This window comes from Jatropha curcas, chromosome 6, assembly GCF_041381405.1.
Source record: "Jatropha curcas cultivar XTBG-Jc1 chromosome 6, XTBG_Jcur_1.0, whole genome shotgun sequence".
In the NCBI taxonomy this organism is placed as follows: Eukaryota; Viridiplantae; Streptophyta; class Magnoliopsida; order Malpighiales; family Euphorbiaceae; genus Jatropha; species Jatropha curcas.
The window spans coordinates 29,916,675-29,935,321 of NC_143156.1; the positions used below are offsets into that span (position 1 = coordinate 29,916,675).

An 18,647-nucleotide genomic window follows, 5' to 3' on the forward strand; every position below is an offset into this window, starting at 1 on the left:
ATATATGTTAATATATTGATCCTTTTGCAAACATCTACAAAGAAACATTATTTTTTATTTGATTTCTTTGGGAATTAGTAAGTATAATATATTTGATATTTGAATTATTAAAAGTGATTATTTGTCATGATAAAAAATAGTATTTTTATTTTTAAACATTATATAACATCCGCACGCAAAACGCGAAAAAACGATTAATTATTACTTAATAACTCAACAAACACAATTTAAAATTAATTTATCCAACATGCAGCGTTGAGTTTTAAAATTTTAACTATAAAAGAACAGTTGGAGTCCGTATTAATAAATTTTAACTGTTGTATTAGTTTAATTTGGACAGCAATTACACCAAAATTATAATTGTTATGCAAAATAAAGTATAAAGTATGGATAAAAGTAAAAGGATTAACTAAAATTATAAAAAGTGTTAAAATTATATATTTTGGCATTTAAGTTTTTGAAATAAAGCAAAATAATTCTTATAATATTTTTTTTAAAATAAATTAGTCTGAAGAGAAGACTTATATACGGCTTAGGTATGTATTTCTAATAATAAATTTAATAAGGACAGATTATGTCTAAGAAGAGAAGACTTTGATATGTCTTTAGGAAATTAGGAATATTTTGGCTTGTTCCTTTCATGCTCATGTTATACAATATATAAAAAATTCATATTGAAAGTCAAACTAATTTCATAATTAATTATTTTTGTAATCTTAAATTTCATCTGATTTTTTACTAATAACATAAACATAAACAAAAAAAGCTAAAAGTAAAAAAATTATAAACGCCCACCGTGGGGCTCGAACCCACGACCACAAGGTTAAGAGCCTTGCGCTCTACCAACTGAGCTAGACGGGCTCGTTGGTCTAATATTTCTAAGAATAGTCTATAAATACTCAAAAAACTTCAGCTCAGCCAATCAACATTTTATGGATCACACCAAACAAAAAGGAAGTGTTCAAGGATCTTGCTAGAAGGAAAAGACTTTATTTGCTTAGACTACAAGGAAAATACATGTAGGAAAAGAAGCAAAATAAAAGAAAAAGGTTTGGTAACAAAAGAAATGGGTCATCTTCCCTTTTGAATCTTTATTTGTATGCAAATTATTTGACTTGAAGGTAGATTTTTCAAAATATAATGAAACTTTGAATGTTAAAAATACATGCATAATCGAGATCCTTAAGAAGAAAAAAAAATGAATATATGCTTGGTTAATTGCTTTTAGTTCTTCAATTCTTCTTTACATATTTTTCCTTTAATGAATGTTTAATTCCATTAATAAGTTACCAAAGATTATATAACCCTTAAATTTTTAATGAAATTGAATAATTAAAGAGGGAAAAATAAGTCTTCATTAGCATTAATAATTAAATTAATAAATAAAATAAACATACCATAAAATAACAATATTTATTAATTAGTTATGCTTTCATTGATTTCATCAAGAGCTTTGAATAGCTTTCCCACAATCTAATTTCCACCACATTTTTTTATCTTATTTACAGGCCATGTTTATCAAAAACACATACTTTAAGAAGCAATCAAAAAAAGCAAGACTTATTATCACTCATAAAGTCTTTCTTTCATGATACTTGTCACATTTAGAATTTCATGTCTTTTGAAAAAATTATTAAATTTATCTAAGTTAAAGTAAATTATTATTCTCCAAAAAAAGTTAAAATAAATTATTAAGTAAATTGATTATATTACCCTTAATTTAATATTAATTTTATAAGAAAACCATTAAATTAAAATAATAATTATTGATTATATACAAAGGGGAAACATGAAAAAAAAATATTTATTATTCTTTGAAACCACAAATGTGATAAGTATTTTAAAATAAACTATTTTCTTAAATATGACAAATATTATGGAACCATAACAAACTAAAACACTAAAACACAAAAAGAACACCCACCAACACCAAACAATTATATTAACTACTTATTATTATTATTATTATTATTATTATTATTATTATTAGAATTCCAACTTATACTTCTTAGTACAAGAATATTCTAATATTATCACACTACAGCTCTTTAGATTATTTCTTTAAATACTTGTAGAAAACTTTCTTTCTCATGTTTCCTCACTTTACATCTCACACACCTTCTCGTTCCTACGCCCTCTTTCTCCCACTATAGATCAAATGGCAACAAGCATTGCACAAGTAACAGGAGTAGATGCTCTAGGCCTGGCAAACATGATCATATCAGCAGCCAGAAACGCCACCACTCACCGGAGAAACTGCGAGCAGCTAGCCGAGCATGTGAAACTGATAAGTAATTTGCTTGAGAAGTTAAAATCCAGTGATCTAATGAACCTTCCGGCAACAAAAGAACCTTTGGAAGGCATGGAAGATGCTTTAAGAAAAGCACTTGATTTAGTGGAGAATTGCAAAGATAACAGTTATCTTTATATGCTTGCAATGGGTTGGAATGTTGTTTATCAGTTCAGGCAAGTCCAGGCTGAGCTCGATCGCTATCTTAAGCTTGTCCCTTTGATTTCTCTTGTTCATGAGTTCAGGATGCAGGTATCGTATTTCTTTCTCTTTCTCTTTTTCTTTTTAATCAAATTAATATATATTGATATAATATTAATGACGTTTAATTTAGTAATAATGAAAACGAGATTTTTATTCAGTAATATCAAAATTTTCTATCTTGGTCGGAAATTCTAATCGACTGAAAAAAAAAAAAACAAATAAGAGAATTTTCTTGATTTTTTTTTCTTTTTGCTTAGAATTTTTTACTTTTTTTTTTTAAAAAAAAAAAGAGAAATTCATGGGCACAAGACACTAAGAGATAACAAGAGAATCATATTTTGAAATGAGCAGACATGTTCAAGGATAATTTGGTCTTTCTGAAAACAAATTCCAAGCATTAATATTAATGACCAATGTTAAATTTTCTAAATAAGTTCCACAATTATTGTTGTCGGTGTGATTTGATGGAAAAATAGTGCTTTCTGCCTCAGTTATTTTTCCCTGTCAATAGCTTAGAAATACTTATGAAATGAGGAAGCTAGAAATAAAAGATAGAGGAGGCGAAAAAATATTTCATAATAAAAGAGATAAAATTGTTAAATCCATTTATTTCATGAGTAAAATTAATAATTTTTAACATTTTACGAGAATTTTTTTTTTTTTTTTTTTAAAGTTGGGTTGGAGTTGGGTTGAACTTCTTGTACTTAATATTAATTGACAAGTTGGTCTTGAAATGGTGAATACATACAGAATATAAAGGAAGGGCTACAAGCCATTGAAGCGGATGAAAGAGATTACACTCTTGAAGAAGATGATATAGAAGCTCAAAATGTGATACTGAAACCTGACAGGACAAAGAAAGATGCAAACATATTGGAGAAATCATTGTCTCGTAGATATCCTAATATGGAATTCTACGAAGCTCTTCAAGAAGAGAAAGAGAAGCTTCACATTGAACTTCAGAGATCAAGAACAAGTAATGATCCTAATCAATGTCGTGTAATTGAACATCTCATTGAGGTTACAGAAAATGTTGTTAATGCAATTCCTGAGAAGAAGGTCACTAAAGTTCTTGTCAATGAACCAACTTACATTCTATCAGGGTATGTAGCCACATTCTATCAAGTATAAGTCCATATTCATTTCTAATGAAACTTCGATATTAGGATTATTCCGCAAAATTAGATGTTTTGACAGTTGTTAGATGTTTTATATAACTAATGCAAAGTCTAGCTATGAAGACTCGAATCCAGATGATAAAGGTCAATTTGAGTGGCAGGTTGATCTTTTTGATTGTTGTGAGGAGCCTTGTCTGAGTAAGTCCCTATAATCTTTTCTCTCTTCATTTTTCAAGCTTATTAGAAGCAGCCTTGTAGAGGCTGACTTTCATGTAACAGTAAAGTTACTCTAATTAGGACTTTGGAGGTTACGGGTTCAAGGCACGGAAACAGCCTCTCTATAAAAAATAAGGAGAAGATTGCGCACATCAACCCTCCTCTGAGCTTACGCATATGAGATGTTTCGTGCATTATGTATTTAAAATTCGTGTTATTGTATATCTATTTGTGTAATAATTTTGTCTAGTTTTCTGATACAGGCTTGAAAACCTGCATCTATCCCTGTGGCACATTTTCAAGTATAGCGAATGTTGTGTCAAAAGGGGAAATATGTAAGCAAGCAAAGTAATAGTTCTAAATTAAAATACTTGACTGTATATAATTCCTTCAGTTCAAATTCCTCTGTAAAACAGCTCGTGAACGTGCAATTAATGATCTAATGGCATATGCAATCTTCTGTGGGTGTTGCTGTTATTCGTGCGGCATTCGAAGAAAAGTTCGACAAGTTCTTAACATAGAGGTACTTAACTTTTCTCCTCTATTATGGAAGATTTAAAAATTAGAAATAATTTTAAAAATTAATTTATTATAAATAGTTTGATGCATAGGTGGACTCATAAACCGGATCTAGATAAGTGTTATCCGCTTAGTATATCCCATTTAGAGATTTCTTTAAAAAAAAAAAAAAAAAGGTTACATGTTGACTGTCAATTCATTTTTTACTGAGCAGGGAGGGATATGTGATGATTTCTTAACTCATCTCATGTGCTGCTGTTGTGCAATGGTTCAAGAGTGGCGAGAGCTTGAAGTCAGAGGATTTGAAGGTTAGTGCAATAGATTTACACCTTTCGAACCATCCTCCTCGGATACTCAATTATACTATATAGTAGTAAAAATGCACTTAAAAATCATATATTATATTACATTTCATTATTGCTTATTAGAGTAAATCTAGGACATCATTTTCAGCAAATAATAAACTAAGTTTCTTATTTATATTTTTCCAGTTTTTATGACAAAAGAATATCCCAAAGACTTCCCAATTTTGCAGGTTGTCAAGGTAGAAAGATGATTCCTCCACCTTACCAGTTCATGAAGCCTTGAATTTTCTGCCCTTCGCCTTCTCTGTAAAATCTAGTGCCACGGTTTGAGCAGCTCACTAGCGACTCGATGTGTTCGTCTAATGTTATTATCGTGTATAATGTCTTGACACTCCGTAATCACACACAAGTCACAATGACTGGCATGATCCCATCAGAAATAGTTACATTTGTTTTTTTTTTTTTTTTTTTTTTGTTCGAGGCCTGCAAGTGTTTGCAATGCCCAGACCTGTTCATGGCCGGACCGGCATTTTTCAGAAAAATTTTCCAATGCCATGAGCTTAATTGCCAACTCATACAGCTTGAAAAGAAATTATCTGGTAATTGAAACAAAGTATAATAACATAAAAGTCATTTCTAAGAACTACAATTACAGCTCAAACAGCAAGCCAGAACTGTGTGTTAGTACGTAAATCCAGAAAACCAGTAATGGCTTATTCGGGGCACTGCTCCTAAAGCCAACTGATAGCCTGGGCATACTAATGTATGCAGTTATGTATTGATCAAGAGAACAAAGCGGTCTCAGATGTGTCAGAGCGAACTACTGGATCAGAACTCATTTGCAGGATCAGCAAATTCATGGAGTCAGAGAAGCATTGTCGATATTGACAATAGGATCATATCCAGATGGAACTCTGTTAATAGGAAGAGTTTGCCTCGGCTGGAAATGAAATAAATAATAAAGCGCCAAAAAGGAAAAAAGCAGCATGTAAGAATGGTTCTCTCTTGTTTCTTGGATAACAAATTACAATTCAGTTTTTGTAGACTGTGTACCTTCTCTCCCCAGCGAGAAAAGCCAACGGAACAGTAGTGATAACTTACTGGTTTCAGACTTCTGCTCTGGTTCTTCCAGCTTCAGACTGCAGACTGCATTATAGTCGTGCTTTAAATGAGGAGCAGCGATCTTTTCCTGAAGAAAGAAAGAGAAAATGAATCCATAACGAGCATGAGAGAAGTGATAAGTAACAAAAATCTTTATTCCAATGCAGCTTGCACCTTAAACTCTTCAAATGGACATACATCAGAATTATTGCAACCCTAGACACCAAAATACAAAAACATTAGTATCAAAAATATATATAGGTCTATATATAATAAAATCGCAATCAAATTTAGTGGCAAAAGAGCATATAACCAAGTGGATCAGAAAAATATACCGGCATCGGAATGGGATGTTCATTGTGGAGCACTTGGACAAAGTACTTGTTTGAAGAGTTTGCTGGACAACTGTGCAGGACCAGCATGTTGTTCCCAGTAAAAGGTGCCACTAAACTGCCCCACCAATTTCTGCTCTGGGGAGGCCGCGGGGGAAGTTCCAAAGGTTGTTCTCTTTGTATTTTTTGGAACTCTGAAAGATTTCAAGTATTGACAAGAATTCAGCTTAAGAGCAGGAGCCACAGAGATACACATAGAACCATGCATATAATTTATGAATATGCCACATTCATATAAAGTTTTGCATCACAAATGGGGAGTCAATAGACAAAGGCACTCACCTGATCCTTCAAGGAAAAGACCAAGCAGACATGTAAAAGGAACAACAGTCTCCGCATGTGCAAACCGCAGTCTTGCCTTTTCATAACTTCCAGGTGCATTGTTTTCTAAAAGAACAAGATGGAGAAAAATTAAAATTCTAGATTAAGAGAGAGGATAATGCAAAATATCCATTTAAAAGGTAATCCAAACATGGTAGAGAAGGAAAAGGTTTATCATTACTTTCCCTTTATTTCAAGGCTATATAAGAGGACTTTTAATTACTAGCTTTAACTAGTTCTTGGACGATAAAAATAAACAGATATGGAGGACTTCTATGAATCAACAGTAGAACCAAATATAAAATTTTGAAAAAAATATAGGATTTTTTTTTTTTTTCATGAGAAATGATCAAATGAATAAGCGAAAATCACTCTGGTTAAAGGCAAATCTAAAAAAAACCACAATACTAATAAGCGTTTCCATCACGTTCCTTCTCCTCCACAATGATTTACTAATCTATCTGAAAGTTCAAGACTTCATGCCTTCTCCATCCAAAAGATGTGCAACAGCCTGTGCTATTAAGGGATATAAAACATGGCATAGAAGAATTTAGGCTTGATCATTGACTTTTATTACCTTCTTGTGCCTTAATGGCTTGCTCCATAGATTGAACAACATCTCGAAGCAATGGCACCCCCATTCGATAGTTTATTGATTTACCATAACCCTTCAATATAAACAACTCCAAGTCATCTGTCCACTCCAGCAAGGCCACCTAAGCATGTGTACACGTTTTGTAAGTCAATATCGTAACAGAATGAAAGCATGATAATTCTTAACATGAACTTTCTGACTACCATATATAAGCATTGCAAATTTCCATAATAATAGCTCTATCACATAGTAGCAAACATGCTCCTTTTCAGCTGTCAAGTTAAAAACCGTGCATTTGAATTTCTTGATATCCAACATGTAATATTGAAAAACGTATTTCTATATATTTCATGAGGATTAGAATACATATGTTATATTTATATACAAAATTGGGTAACTTATATAGGAAACTCTACATATCTTTCTCCTAGCCTCAAGCTATATGATTTCCTACAATAAAATCATTGATTTCACTTTATATATACATTAACACAACATAAGACTCTATTTTCTCTTTTTGTCCACTCTAAACGAGTAACCAAAAATAAAAAAGCACCAAATTTTAAGAATTGATAAACTGGTCATACTCAGGAAACTTAACTTCTATGGCAAAGCAAAAAATATGCTGTTCGTGTAGCTGCAGAAAGCATACTGATTTTCCATCAAAGTGATCCATGCACAAATGAGGACAGAAATTAATAAAATCACAAATAAACTAAATCTGACTTACCTCAGAATGGCTGAAAAGGCTGCAAGCTTGATCTGTTATATCCAACAAGGACGCTTCCTGCCAAATGAAATTCAAGTTGAAATTGGGAGCAAAAAGTAAAAGTCAACTCAAAAGCCAAAACTAAATTAAATCAGGGATTACAACAGAAAAGAATATGTTTGATGACAAAATTTGCAATTACAAGAGGATTAATGAATCACCTGTTTACAAAGAAACCAGAGAGAAGCGGTGTCCTTTCTTGTAAAATTAAGTTCATAACGGCTGACTAATGAAGCTGTAATTTCGTTTAAAACAGGTTCCTTAAGCTTCTCAACAGCTGGCTCCTGACCTTTCCTATAAGCCTGCATCCATAAGTAAGCATTTAGAGGCTCATAAATACTCTCAACAAAAATCCTTTGCATGGTAATTAGAGGGAAGCATATAAAAGTAATTGAAAAAAAAACACAACTAAATCTCAAAGAATCTACTAAAGAAAATTAGAAAAAGAAAAACAAGCAAGAGACCTACCTGAACAAAATGAGAAGCACCTCTCCTAGCAGTGCCTATTATTCTACAGCACAGTTCAATCTTATTGAATAGTTATAGGGCAACTCAGGATAGCAGCAGTTTACACGCGGGAAAAGGTCATTTAAGATAGTTCTTTACATAATGCTAAGGTCATGTAAGGTCATTTATTTCAAGTTGAAGGTTCCAAATGAATAATAATAAAAAAAAAAAGACGAAAAACAAATGTTATTGAAGCATTTAAATCATATCTAGTGGTACAAGCATAAGAACAATAGATTATAATTGCCAACTTATGATCTAAGAGTGGTTACATGGAACCATAACTAGAATGAAGCAAATGGTTTTGGTTTCAGAAAATGGGGAAATAGGACTGAAAAATTGAACCTCATAAATAACGGTTCTTTCTGTTCTTCCAACAACAAACATATTCAGAGTTCAAGCAACCATAGTAAAGATACGACTTATCAACTTAGAATGAAAGTGTGTCTATGTGACTCCATACCCAATCAACAATGAAAACTGAAGAATAAAACCACAGATACCTTGTAGTTTTCACAACAATCATGAAACCTAAGCATGATATCACTAGCACGGCTTTCAGTGATGACAGCAAAAGCCCGATGACGCCCTGGTCCAAGACTTCCCTTCCCACTAAACAGCCCCATGCCAAATGCCACAGCACTAGCTGATGCCCGAGGAACCTATCACATCGAAAAAGGAAAGTGAATACATTCTTGAAGTAAATGACAATAAATCAGTAAAAAGAACTGTGACAACATCACAGGAAATTAAATGGAGATAGCATTAATGGGGTTTGTGGTCTTAAGCCTGGAAATGTAGTTAAGGAACTCAACTAGATGCCCAAACCTCAAAGTAAAACTCTAAAATAAATCAAAAGCAATGCACAGAGTGATTTCCGTGATATAGATATATGCAGATGGCGAACCATAAGTAATGTCATGTAACTACAAGAAAACAAAACTTAAGGTAGAGCTCACCTGGGTAGCCTTTATTGTGTACACATCAGGGTGATATTCCTCATTGAATAAATCTGGAAATCTTTCCCTAGTCCTTAGTCCAAGATCATACAATTCATCTTCTCCTTTGCTAATCAATTGTCCACCTTTCAATTTCCCTTTCCAAGGAGAAGTCCAACTTTGTAACCAGGTCGGAAGTTTCTGCAATGATAAATTCCGCTCATTGGCATCTCTTATAAGTTCTTCCAAGTGAGATGCCAATCGATCCAGCTCTCTCATCCGTTTTGCAGTAGGAGAACGAGTTCCATGTCTTGCCTGGGAAGCCAAAAAATAAAATCAGATCGAGACTTATAAATCTTTTTAGGTTCTAGTACTATGATATAAACTTTTCTTATACAATGGCATCAGAAGAGTTATCACAGCAAAAACACAGCACAGGATACTTTGATAGTTGAACTGAAACAGCTTTTTTCCCCAGGTGACATAGAAAAATCAATCAATCTAGCAAAATATATATATATATATATATATATATATATATTTGATGGCAACCAATAAAGAAACATTATAATAGAGAAGACACCAACTTTTGGTATTGCCTCTCAAGAACAAGAAAATAATCAAGCAAGGCTCAACTCTAAACTTATTCCAATATGTATTTCCTACTTTAGGTATAATATTAATTTGATAGTTCAATGCCACCTGTTTCATGCATTACAACATGTTGTTAACCAAAGGACATGCTATCCTTATGATCAGTGATATGATCTCACAGTAATAAGAGGCAAGAGACAAATTTAAACTAACTTAACTAAAGTAACTCAGCAAATACAAGCATATCCTCTCCAAAATGATCAAATCCAAAAGCCACCAATTAAGATAGATTCTAATAGATTATTCAGATTTCAGAGCTGAATCAACTCCAGGTACCAGAAAAAAAAATTGAATGGCATTTCACAAGTACAAAAACTTAAATCATTAACATCAATGTTAACCTGCACTAACACCAACAAAAAAAAAATGCATTCTTCCCGAACAGTTAACAATAAAAGCAAAATTGCGCACAGCAAGATTAGTAACTAGTACCAGTTGAACCAGAAAAAGAAAGAAACTAAATACCACGAGGTTTAAGTGGATAGGAGTGCATCCCGTAGCAATATGAGAACTTTCAGAGGGGGAAGGCAAATCTTTAACTGCACCATATCTGCAACAAGCAAAATAATAAAATCAGCTTAATTAAACAATAAAATGGTATGAGCAAAAATCTGCTTATCTATCAATCACAATTAACAATAACAATTCTCCACCTTCAAATTAACACAAAAAAAACTAAGCAATTTGAAAAGGAGATGAAGATTAATTTTTTTCCTATGAAACTGATCATTAACTAAAAACGATCAAAACCAACACTTTCTCTTATCGTTTTACAAAAATCGCATTCTACAAAATTAACTGTATGAATTATAAGTATTACCAACAGAATAGCAGAACGCAAATCTTAAAGCCGTGTTAGTGAGAGACAGAGACACAAACCTTGTTACAGTGGAGAGGTGTTGGCGTACATCGAAGCTTTGATCGGCTATGGAAAGCGTCAGAATTGATAAAGAGAAAAGGGAAAGGAACGAAGAAATGGAAGCCATGGCCGCTTTCATTTTCTATCTCTAGAAAAAACTGGTTTTCCTTTTTCTTTTTCGCCTTTGATTTTTGTACGTATGCTATAGTTTGTAATGTTTATCGGAATCGCTGACACGCCTCAGCTCTGCACTGGAAGACGATTTAAAATTTTATTTTTTCCCTGCAAAATTGTAATTGCAATGATGAAAGTCACCCAATCACACAAGTGCACGTTGCCAATGAAGACTTCCGTTTTCACTTTGCAATATCTAGTACCTTGTAGTGAGTTATTCTTGAATGTAAATCTGCTCCAATTAAATGTCCACGCATTAATAATCTATTGTTGAGTATGGTAATCAAGGGCATAAATCAGTCCAACAATCTATAATGCTCGATACTCAATGAATTTGAAAATTTAAATTCGAGATTGTCTTAAAATTTAAGTTCCATTCAAAAAAATATGAGCTGAGACTTGAAATTCGAGTAGGTCTAAAATAATAGCCACCTTTGAACATTTCTTCTTTTTTTGTTCAATTGCTTAGCAAATCTGCGAAAGCAATGAGTTAACTAGGTGTAAGGGAATTCTAAGGTAAGTGAATGTTAGCGAACTTTGAATTTCCTTCATATCTTGAGCTAGTTAAAGGGTAGAAGTTGTTGCTTTTGATGAACCCCACATATATATGTATATATAAAAGCTCGATAATACTGAACAAACTTTCAAGCTCAGTACATTCGAGCTTAATCAAATCGAATTTTTTCAAACTTTTTTTGAGCAAACTCGAACAGTTTGCGAGTTGGCTTGACTTATTTACACTCCCTAGTAATCTTTCTAAATTGCAAATTGAAGTTTTCAGACGATAGGTTGAGTCGAGTCGAAATTGCCATCTAAATAAAATCAAATTAATTTGAACCGAACCAGTCGGTTCGATTTTAAACCAACCGATGGGTTAATATTCAAGTGAAGCAATGGGCAAATGTTGTAGGAATTAATGAGGGCTTTTTCTTAAGCCACTCAGCCACACATGACGGACATGGTTTTTGTGTAGGTAGCCAGTTTTGGGTTTTATCTGGACTCAAGAAAGAAACACAACCCAACCCATTAAATGTTATTTGGGCTTTTAAGTCAGTGTCCTGTCTTAGTTTGGTGTGGGTTCTTCTATCTGGGGCACTGGGTAAATTTTCTAGCATCGAAACCTATTAGTGTTACTTTGAAAATAATTATTACTTTCTTAATTTTTCAAAATGACAAATGATTTCAAAAAATGATTTTAAATTGATATTAAAATAAGACAGGTGAAGTAATTTATTTTCTGATAGTTTGGTATATCCACCTTGATATGACATTGAATGCTGTCACATGGCAGTTGACAATAAATTGGGACAGGGACAGATAGGGAGAAATTAGATGAAAAAAAAAAACAAAAAGAAATTCTCTGAAATTTATAATCCATCTTCTGTGAGTTTTATAGATTTCATTTTCCCTTATATTTGGTTTCAACAAAGAACCAATTAGTGAAGAAATGGAAGCACCACCACAACAAGAGATGACGTATTATGATCATGTCAAGAAACGCCATGAGGATAAAGGCTGCCTCTATGCCTTGTCAGTATATTTTTTTTTTTTTTCCTTTCTTAAGTTTTCAAGGATGGTGTTTCCCCTTTCCTTCTTTTTCAGAAAAAGTATATATTAGAAATTGAGAATGTCATGTGTTTCACATTTGATGCAGTTTGTTCACTCTCTGCTGCTGTTGTTGCTGTTATGAGAGCTGCGAGTGCTGTGTCGAGTGCTGCTGCTGCGGTGGTTGAAAGAAAAGAAAAAGGTTATGTTTGTAATTGTGGAGTTCTTTCTCTGTAACTGTGAGATTTCATCTGTGTGAGATTGCCTGTCTGTGCTCCTTCACTATTGGTTTTATGTTTGTAATCATAAATCAACGGAAAGACCAACACGATGTAAAATAATCACAAGAAAATTACAATACAATGGCTTTGCCTATTTAAAGAGTTGAAGTTAAAGAATCAAACCGGCTCAAACCGTTTTATCAAGAGAAAAAGATTAAGCAATAACTATGATTCAACCATATCAAGCACATCCTCCGCCCCATCAATTTTGTCACTTTCCTCTCTCTCTCTCTCTTTTTAATCGGTTTCAAATTGTTGTTTTATTTCTGGTTTTAAGTGAAAAATATCTTAAATTTACTATTTTAACAAATAAAACCAAAGAAGATCACACCCAGTTACCGACATCTTCCACTAGAAGGAAAATCACGATCATCTTCTTTCTAGCAACAATGGTTTAAAACCTGGTAATCAGGTTAGCAGAAAGAAGATTACAAATTCTCTCTTTCGTGGGGACTTTCCTGAAGTGCTCAATCAATAGAAAAGGTGACAGGAAATTCTTGGGACTGTACAGATTCCAGAGCATTGGACACACGACCATATCATGGTCCAGGGATTGGAACCATGCGCCCACCATGAAATCGACTCATTATTCCAGAGGTAACCAAGGCTAATGGTTCACTGGTCTACATAAACTATACTGAGTCAAGTGATAATGTCGCTTTTTTTCTTTTTTACAGTGAACTTCTGTAACCACACACATTATGAATAAACGATAACCATATATTTGGACTGCTTTTAAACAGGATGAAAACATTCATATATCTAATGTCTGAGCTAATCACCTCCAAAAAATCTCCAAACAAAGTACTGCTGAACCAAAAAGGATAGCATAAAACAGCTTCCAGAATCATACTCAAGCTGTAAACAGATATGTTTCCATCATCACGCAACAGCCTCTTCCTCGTGCAGAAGCATCTGGTCGAAATGCCATACTCCTGGTGATCCACCAAAAGAAGTTCAGAAACAGAAAAATTTAAGGAGAATTCATGCATATAAAGGACAAGCATGTGTTCAAGAAAAATTCACGTATAATGTGATGAAGAGAGAAATTTGCTCAACATGATACAAGACTTTGGATTCATACCATGTCCTTTCCCCACTCTTCTAAGTTGAGCAACATATTCAGAGATTTTTTTGATGGCATCCACCTGTACAAAGGAAACAATCACAATGCCCGAATAAAATTTCAAAAAACATATTAGCAGCATCTAAGATGCTCATAATCGAGAAGAATAAAGCCTCCATTGACTTGGGGGAAAATAAAAATCATACCTGTTCAGCTAAGAACTCGCTTTCAACAAAATCCGATAATTGCACATCATTGTTTTTTGAAGCCACCTGTAGGTCAAAATTACAATAAAATCTGATATCATGGGAAGAAAAAAGAAAACTAGAAACTTTAAACCAGTTATTTTTAACTTATTATCAACATCATCTACTTTTAGGACAACCCATTTCATGTTCATGGGAACTGAAACTAATCATCCATTAAAGTACATCAACTTCAAGCTTGAGGAACAAAAATAAGTAGCAGAAATGTCTTACACTGTGTAAGTTCAGGAGCTTTTCATTTGTTAATTTTTCCAGAGATAAAGCAAGCTCCATCGCTGAACCAAGAAAGGAAAAGGGTTACAGCCAGAGATAGCAGCACAGAGAAGAGAAACTTATCAAGCTAACAATGTATTACCACATGGATTCAACTCTTCCATTAAGCCAAATGCACTGCAATGTATTTAAGAACCAAACAGAGATAGTAGTACTCTTTTCAAATTTTACCAATGATTAGACTCGCTCAAAAGCAACTAACCCAAATGCAACAAGCACTGGTTTTAAAATATTTAACATCAAACAGATGTCATAAGCATAAAAAGATATACATGCAATGCCAATTGCTTTGCACAAATCAACCAAAAATCATAGTACATACATCCACTTCAAATTCACAAACCATAATAGTAATATGATTGATGAGAAACCAATTATATCATCATGACAGCATGTTGCTTGAATTTTTATAGAATAGCATGGAAGGAGCAGACTATTGGCAAATTTTATCTCCAAAATGCATTTCAAATCTGAAACATAACCATATATCAGAAAATTCTATATTGGCAAAAACTTAGCATCATTAAGGTATAAAACAAGCCAACAGAAACTCACCATACAAGGCATCCCCCTTTTCGACGTGATCATACTCAGTAAGAGGCATCACTATAGACTGCAGCTTCACTTTTCCACCCCGTTTGTTCTGCAATATTAAGTGACAACTAAGAATTCAATTCTATTACAAAACAATTGAACCTAACAGAGCAAAAACCACAAAACACAAGAAATAATTGTACCAAACCATTGATATCAAAGTTCAAAGCATACCTGGTATTCCATCAATTTCTCAGCATGTTCTCTTTCTTCAAGGCTTGATTCCTTGAAAAACCTGTTAAAAAAAAGCAATAATTGAGTTCTAACCAAAAGAAAAAAAAAAATAAAACAAAAGCAGACTAATCATAAAGCTTAGTTTAGAGATCAATTTACTTGGCAAGACCCTTGAGGGCAACATTATCTCTGTCAAAGTAAGCAAACATGGCATGGTACACATAGGAGACATTGTACTCCACACTGCGTTCCAGAAGTAAGAAAATTAAATCATTATTAGAAAGCATGAAAAGTTGCCAACAAATTATGCTCCTACATTTAGCCACATACACACAGAGATAAATCTATATATTAATGTTCTACTAGAGACACCATAACAGTCACGGATTTACTCAGGAAAGGATACTGAGTAAAAAACACACACGCAAAATGAAAAGTATTTCTTTATGGCAAAAACCCATGAAACCAGACAAACCAATTATAAATAGTCAAAAACATCCAAGAAAATCGAGTTCCAAATTAAACCCACGAAAAATTTGAAAAAACAAACAAAAATAAACAATCAGAAGCATAAACATAATTCCCACAAGAAAATACCGATTCAAAGTCAAAAAATAAAAAATAAAAAAAAGGAATACACACATATATATACACGTATAGCATAGGCAAAACAAGAAAAAATACTGATTCAAATCAACCGATCGTTTCATTTTATGACATATACGTACGAAACAACTCGATAAAAGACCAGAATTCCCAGAAGAAGAAATACTCACTTGATCTGTTCATTAATGGCGGCTTCACTCTCATCGGAATATTTCTGTCTAGCAATGGAAACTTGAGGGACGGTAGGGACCAAATTGAGCTCTTTCTTCACCTCTTCAAATGGTTCAAAAATGACACCAGTTAACGGCTTGCTATTTGTACCCTTCGATGCACAGACGACAAAACCAGGCACACTTTTTCCCCGAAGAGTGTTAAACGATGAAGAAACAGGGGAAAACAGGGGACCCAGATTGTCCCCATGAGTGTTCAATAGAGAGAAAGCTGGAGCAGCCTTAAGCAACATCCTTCAATGGGTCCTTAGGGTGAGGAAAAGGGTTTTGATTTTGCAGAAGAGGAAAATGAAATGGAAATGCAAGTAATGGATGAGTGTCGCTCTGTGACCGACTGTGCTTCTTTGACGTAGTTACGTAGGGCCGTAGGGAGGTGAAGATATATGGAAACTATGGAAGAGAACTTTGAACCATTGGATTAAAGAGACACGTGGAGGGTAAAGATTGAGAAGTTGAAGAGTGGCGCGTGGCGGCCTCGTGGTTTTATCTGAGTCTCTGAGATAGTTATGGAGATCACGTGCAGGTAACAGCGAAATCTGTCAAGTTTCCTTTTATTTTTTTGTTGTTTTCTGGAGAAGAATCCGGTTGTATGGCCAAAATAAAAGAGGATCCCTTTTCTTTTGTTCGAGAAAATATTGTAATTAATATTTACAATTTTCTTTTTTTTTTTTACACTTACCTCTTATTTTTAACAAATAAATTTCATAAAATTTTTTAAAATTTATTTAGAAATTTAAATTTTTATATATCTAAATTTTCATGTTTGACATAGACAAAAAAATCTAAATCATAAATTCAATTCTATGAATTTGAATATAATCAAATCAAAATTTATCAAAAATAGAATACATAAAAAAAACATATTTTTTTAATTCATTTATACGAAACATAGTTAAATTTCAAAATGTATAATAATTTATTCTTATCTTTTTTCCATAAATCTCATCATATTTAAAAAAAAATCATTAGATTTATAGAGATTTTAAAATCTTAATTGAAAATGGTTTGAGTTTTTAATCAACAAACTATCTTTTATTTATTCATTTTTCTAAACGGTTAAAATGTAAAAAAAAATAAAAAAAAATTTCTTTATTATTAGTCCGACTTTATATAAAAATAATTCATTAGCCATTACATACCAAGGCATAGCTTAGTAAACACATTTACGATCTAATTATAGATTCTAGTTTAAATTTTCACTCTCAATACTAAAAAAAAAAAAAAAAAAAACTCATCAGCCATTAAATTTGAAATTATTCTTGTCCTAATTTCAATATTTTAAAATTACACCTGTCACTATTTCGAATACTCTGTCCTTGTATAAGTGCCATTTAAGATAAATAATATAATAAATTTTTAAATATTAATACTCATATAATGAACCAATATCTTAACAATAATGTTTTTTTTTTTTTTCTCAAATTGAACTAGCTCAAAAGCAATTTGGAGAATGTCAAATTATAATTATTATAAAAGTTTATGATAGATTAATCTACTATAGAAGGAATTGATCTTCAAAAATAGTCATAGAAGTAATAATCAGTAGAAGTGATAGCTTATAATTTCATTATCCTTTTGAATTTCTACATCCAAATATGGATTCAATCAAATTAATTTAAACAAATCAAATCAATTTTGTCCAATAAAAATTTATGTAAAGTTAATTAAATTGATTTAATGTGACTTAATTAATTTGATCGATTTTTCTTTTAATATTTTTAGATTTTTAAAAACTAAAAATTAAAGAAAAAAATGCATTTTCTAAGTCAAAAATCGATTATGAAAAATCAAATCCTTGGAAGGATCAAGGAATTAATCTTCAATGATTTTCGGTCTATTATTTGAGTTATGGAAATTTTATGACGGAGCATCCACGAGTATTTTCACTTTCTTTTATATGAAATTAATTTTATTTCGGGATTTATGATTATCTTCTATATGAAGTAATTAATTTTCGATCAGAATGCTTTTATTTTTTCAAAGAATCTAATAATTAAATAATTATTAAAATTTTAATTTTCTTTACCTTTTGTGATAAGATTAGGTAAATGATAAGATGGAAATATCATAAAAGCTAGCACTTGATTCAAATATGATATAAGTGGACCTCTTTGATGTCGGCAACAGATTTTTATAGTGTCATTTATTAAAATAGAATAATTTTCTCTTTACATGTTGGGATATTTCATAGTGGCTTTGATTTGATAATTGATCTCTCTATATCACACCACGTGTACACCATGTCTCCTAGATATTTAAATATATTCAATTTTAAAATCTCAGGATAAATAAAGTAAATACGATTTTATTGAATAAAGTTTATATAATTGAAAGACTTATTTACAATATTGGATTTAGAAAGTATTTGTAAAATTGTAAAGGTTAAATTCACCGACTTTGATGCTTTTAGAAAATTTAACCAATATTTTTAATTTTATCAATTATTATTTTTTATTTATTTTTTCTTTTCAATTATGGTATCTATCTAGAATATATCAGTTTGTTGCTTATTTGGCTGTTAATTAACTCCAAAACACGCTAGTTCACATTAATGTAATGATTCTTTAGCCGTTTATTTTTGCTTTTACAATCTTTAAGTTTAAAGATTATGTTGTTGAAACAATTTCCTTCATATCTCACCATAAATTTG

At 32.2% G+C, this 18,647-nt stretch overlaps 3 protein-coding genes, 1 long non-coding RNA gene and 1 other non-coding gene across 8 annotated transcripts; 2 read left to right on the plus strand and 3 right to left on the minus strand.

The window, feature by feature from the left end:
* Positions 1–788: 788 nt before the first annotated feature.
* TRNAK-CUU (transfer RNA lysine (anticodon CUU)) lies at positions 789–861 on the minus strand. The gene has a single exon. It is a non-coding gene; the product is annotated as a tRNA-Lys (tRNA).
* A 1,214-nt stretch (positions 862–2,075) lies between these two features.
* Positions 2,076–5,227, plus strand: LOC149495926 (protein MID1-COMPLEMENTING ACTIVITY 1-like). Of its 2 annotated transcripts, none has more exons than XM_089722797.1 (7): positions 2,076–2,542; positions 3,245–3,601; positions 3,699–3,810; positions 4,092–4,163; positions 4,245–4,351; positions 4,562–4,655; positions 4,883–5,227. In XM_089722797.1, the coding sequence occupies exons 1-7, from the start codon at positions 2,159–2,161 to the stop codon at positions 4,933–4,935; spliced, it is 1,179 nt and encodes a 392-aa protein (XP_089578923.1). In that variant the 5' UTR covers positions 2,076–2,158; the 3' UTR covers positions 4,936–5,227. The 2 variants fall into 2 exon arrangements, with proteins under 2 accessions (XP_089578923.1, XP_089578922.1); XM_089722796.1 differs by having other exon boundaries at positions 2,078–2,542; positions 3,245–3,597; positions 3,728–3,810.
* Positions 5,228–5,233: 6 nt separating this feature from the next.
* LOC149495927 (histidine acid phosphatase family protein) lies at positions 5,234–11,158 on the minus strand. Of its 3 annotated transcripts, none has more exons than XM_089722795.1 (12): positions 10,809–11,158; positions 10,395–10,479; positions 9,297–9,590; positions 8,841–8,999; positions 7,992–8,132; positions 7,792–7,848; positions 7,044–7,182; positions 6,428–6,532; positions 6,089–6,279; positions 5,928–5,969; positions 5,754–5,841; positions 5,234–5,592 (listed from the first exon to the last, which is right to left on the minus strand). In XM_089722795.1, exons 1-12 carry the CDS (start codon positions 10,925–10,927, stop codon positions 5,570–5,572), a joined length of 1,443 nt encoding a protein of 480 aa, XP_089578921.1. In that variant the 5' UTR covers positions 10,928–11,158; the 3' UTR covers positions 5,234–5,569. The 3 variants fall into 3 exon arrangements, with proteins under 3 accessions (XP_089578921.1, XP_089578920.1, XP_089578919.1); XM_089722794.1 differs by having other exon boundaries at positions 5,706–5,841; positions 10,809–11,157; XM_089722793.1 differs by having other exon boundaries at positions 5,234–5,841.
* An 877-nt stretch (positions 11,159–12,035) lies between these two features.
* Positions 12,036–12,910, plus strand: LOC149495928 (uncharacterized). The gene is made up of 2 exons (XR_016321508.1): positions 12,036–12,492; positions 12,617–12,910. It is a non-coding gene; the product is annotated as an uncharacterized LOC149495928 (long non-coding RNA).
* A 760-nt stretch (positions 12,911–13,670) lies between these two features.
* Positions 13,671–16,230, minus strand: LOC105645740 (ferritin-2, chloroplastic). Its single transcript, NM_001306028.1, is given in 8 exon segments — positions 13,671–13,723; positions 13,873–13,936; positions 14,061–14,126; positions 14,334–14,395; positions 14,949–15,036; positions 15,162–15,222; positions 15,321–15,404; positions 15,938–16,230. Coding segments are annotated over 8 exon segments (771 nt in total).
* Between the last annotated feature and the right edge of the window lie 2,417 nt (positions 16,231–18,647).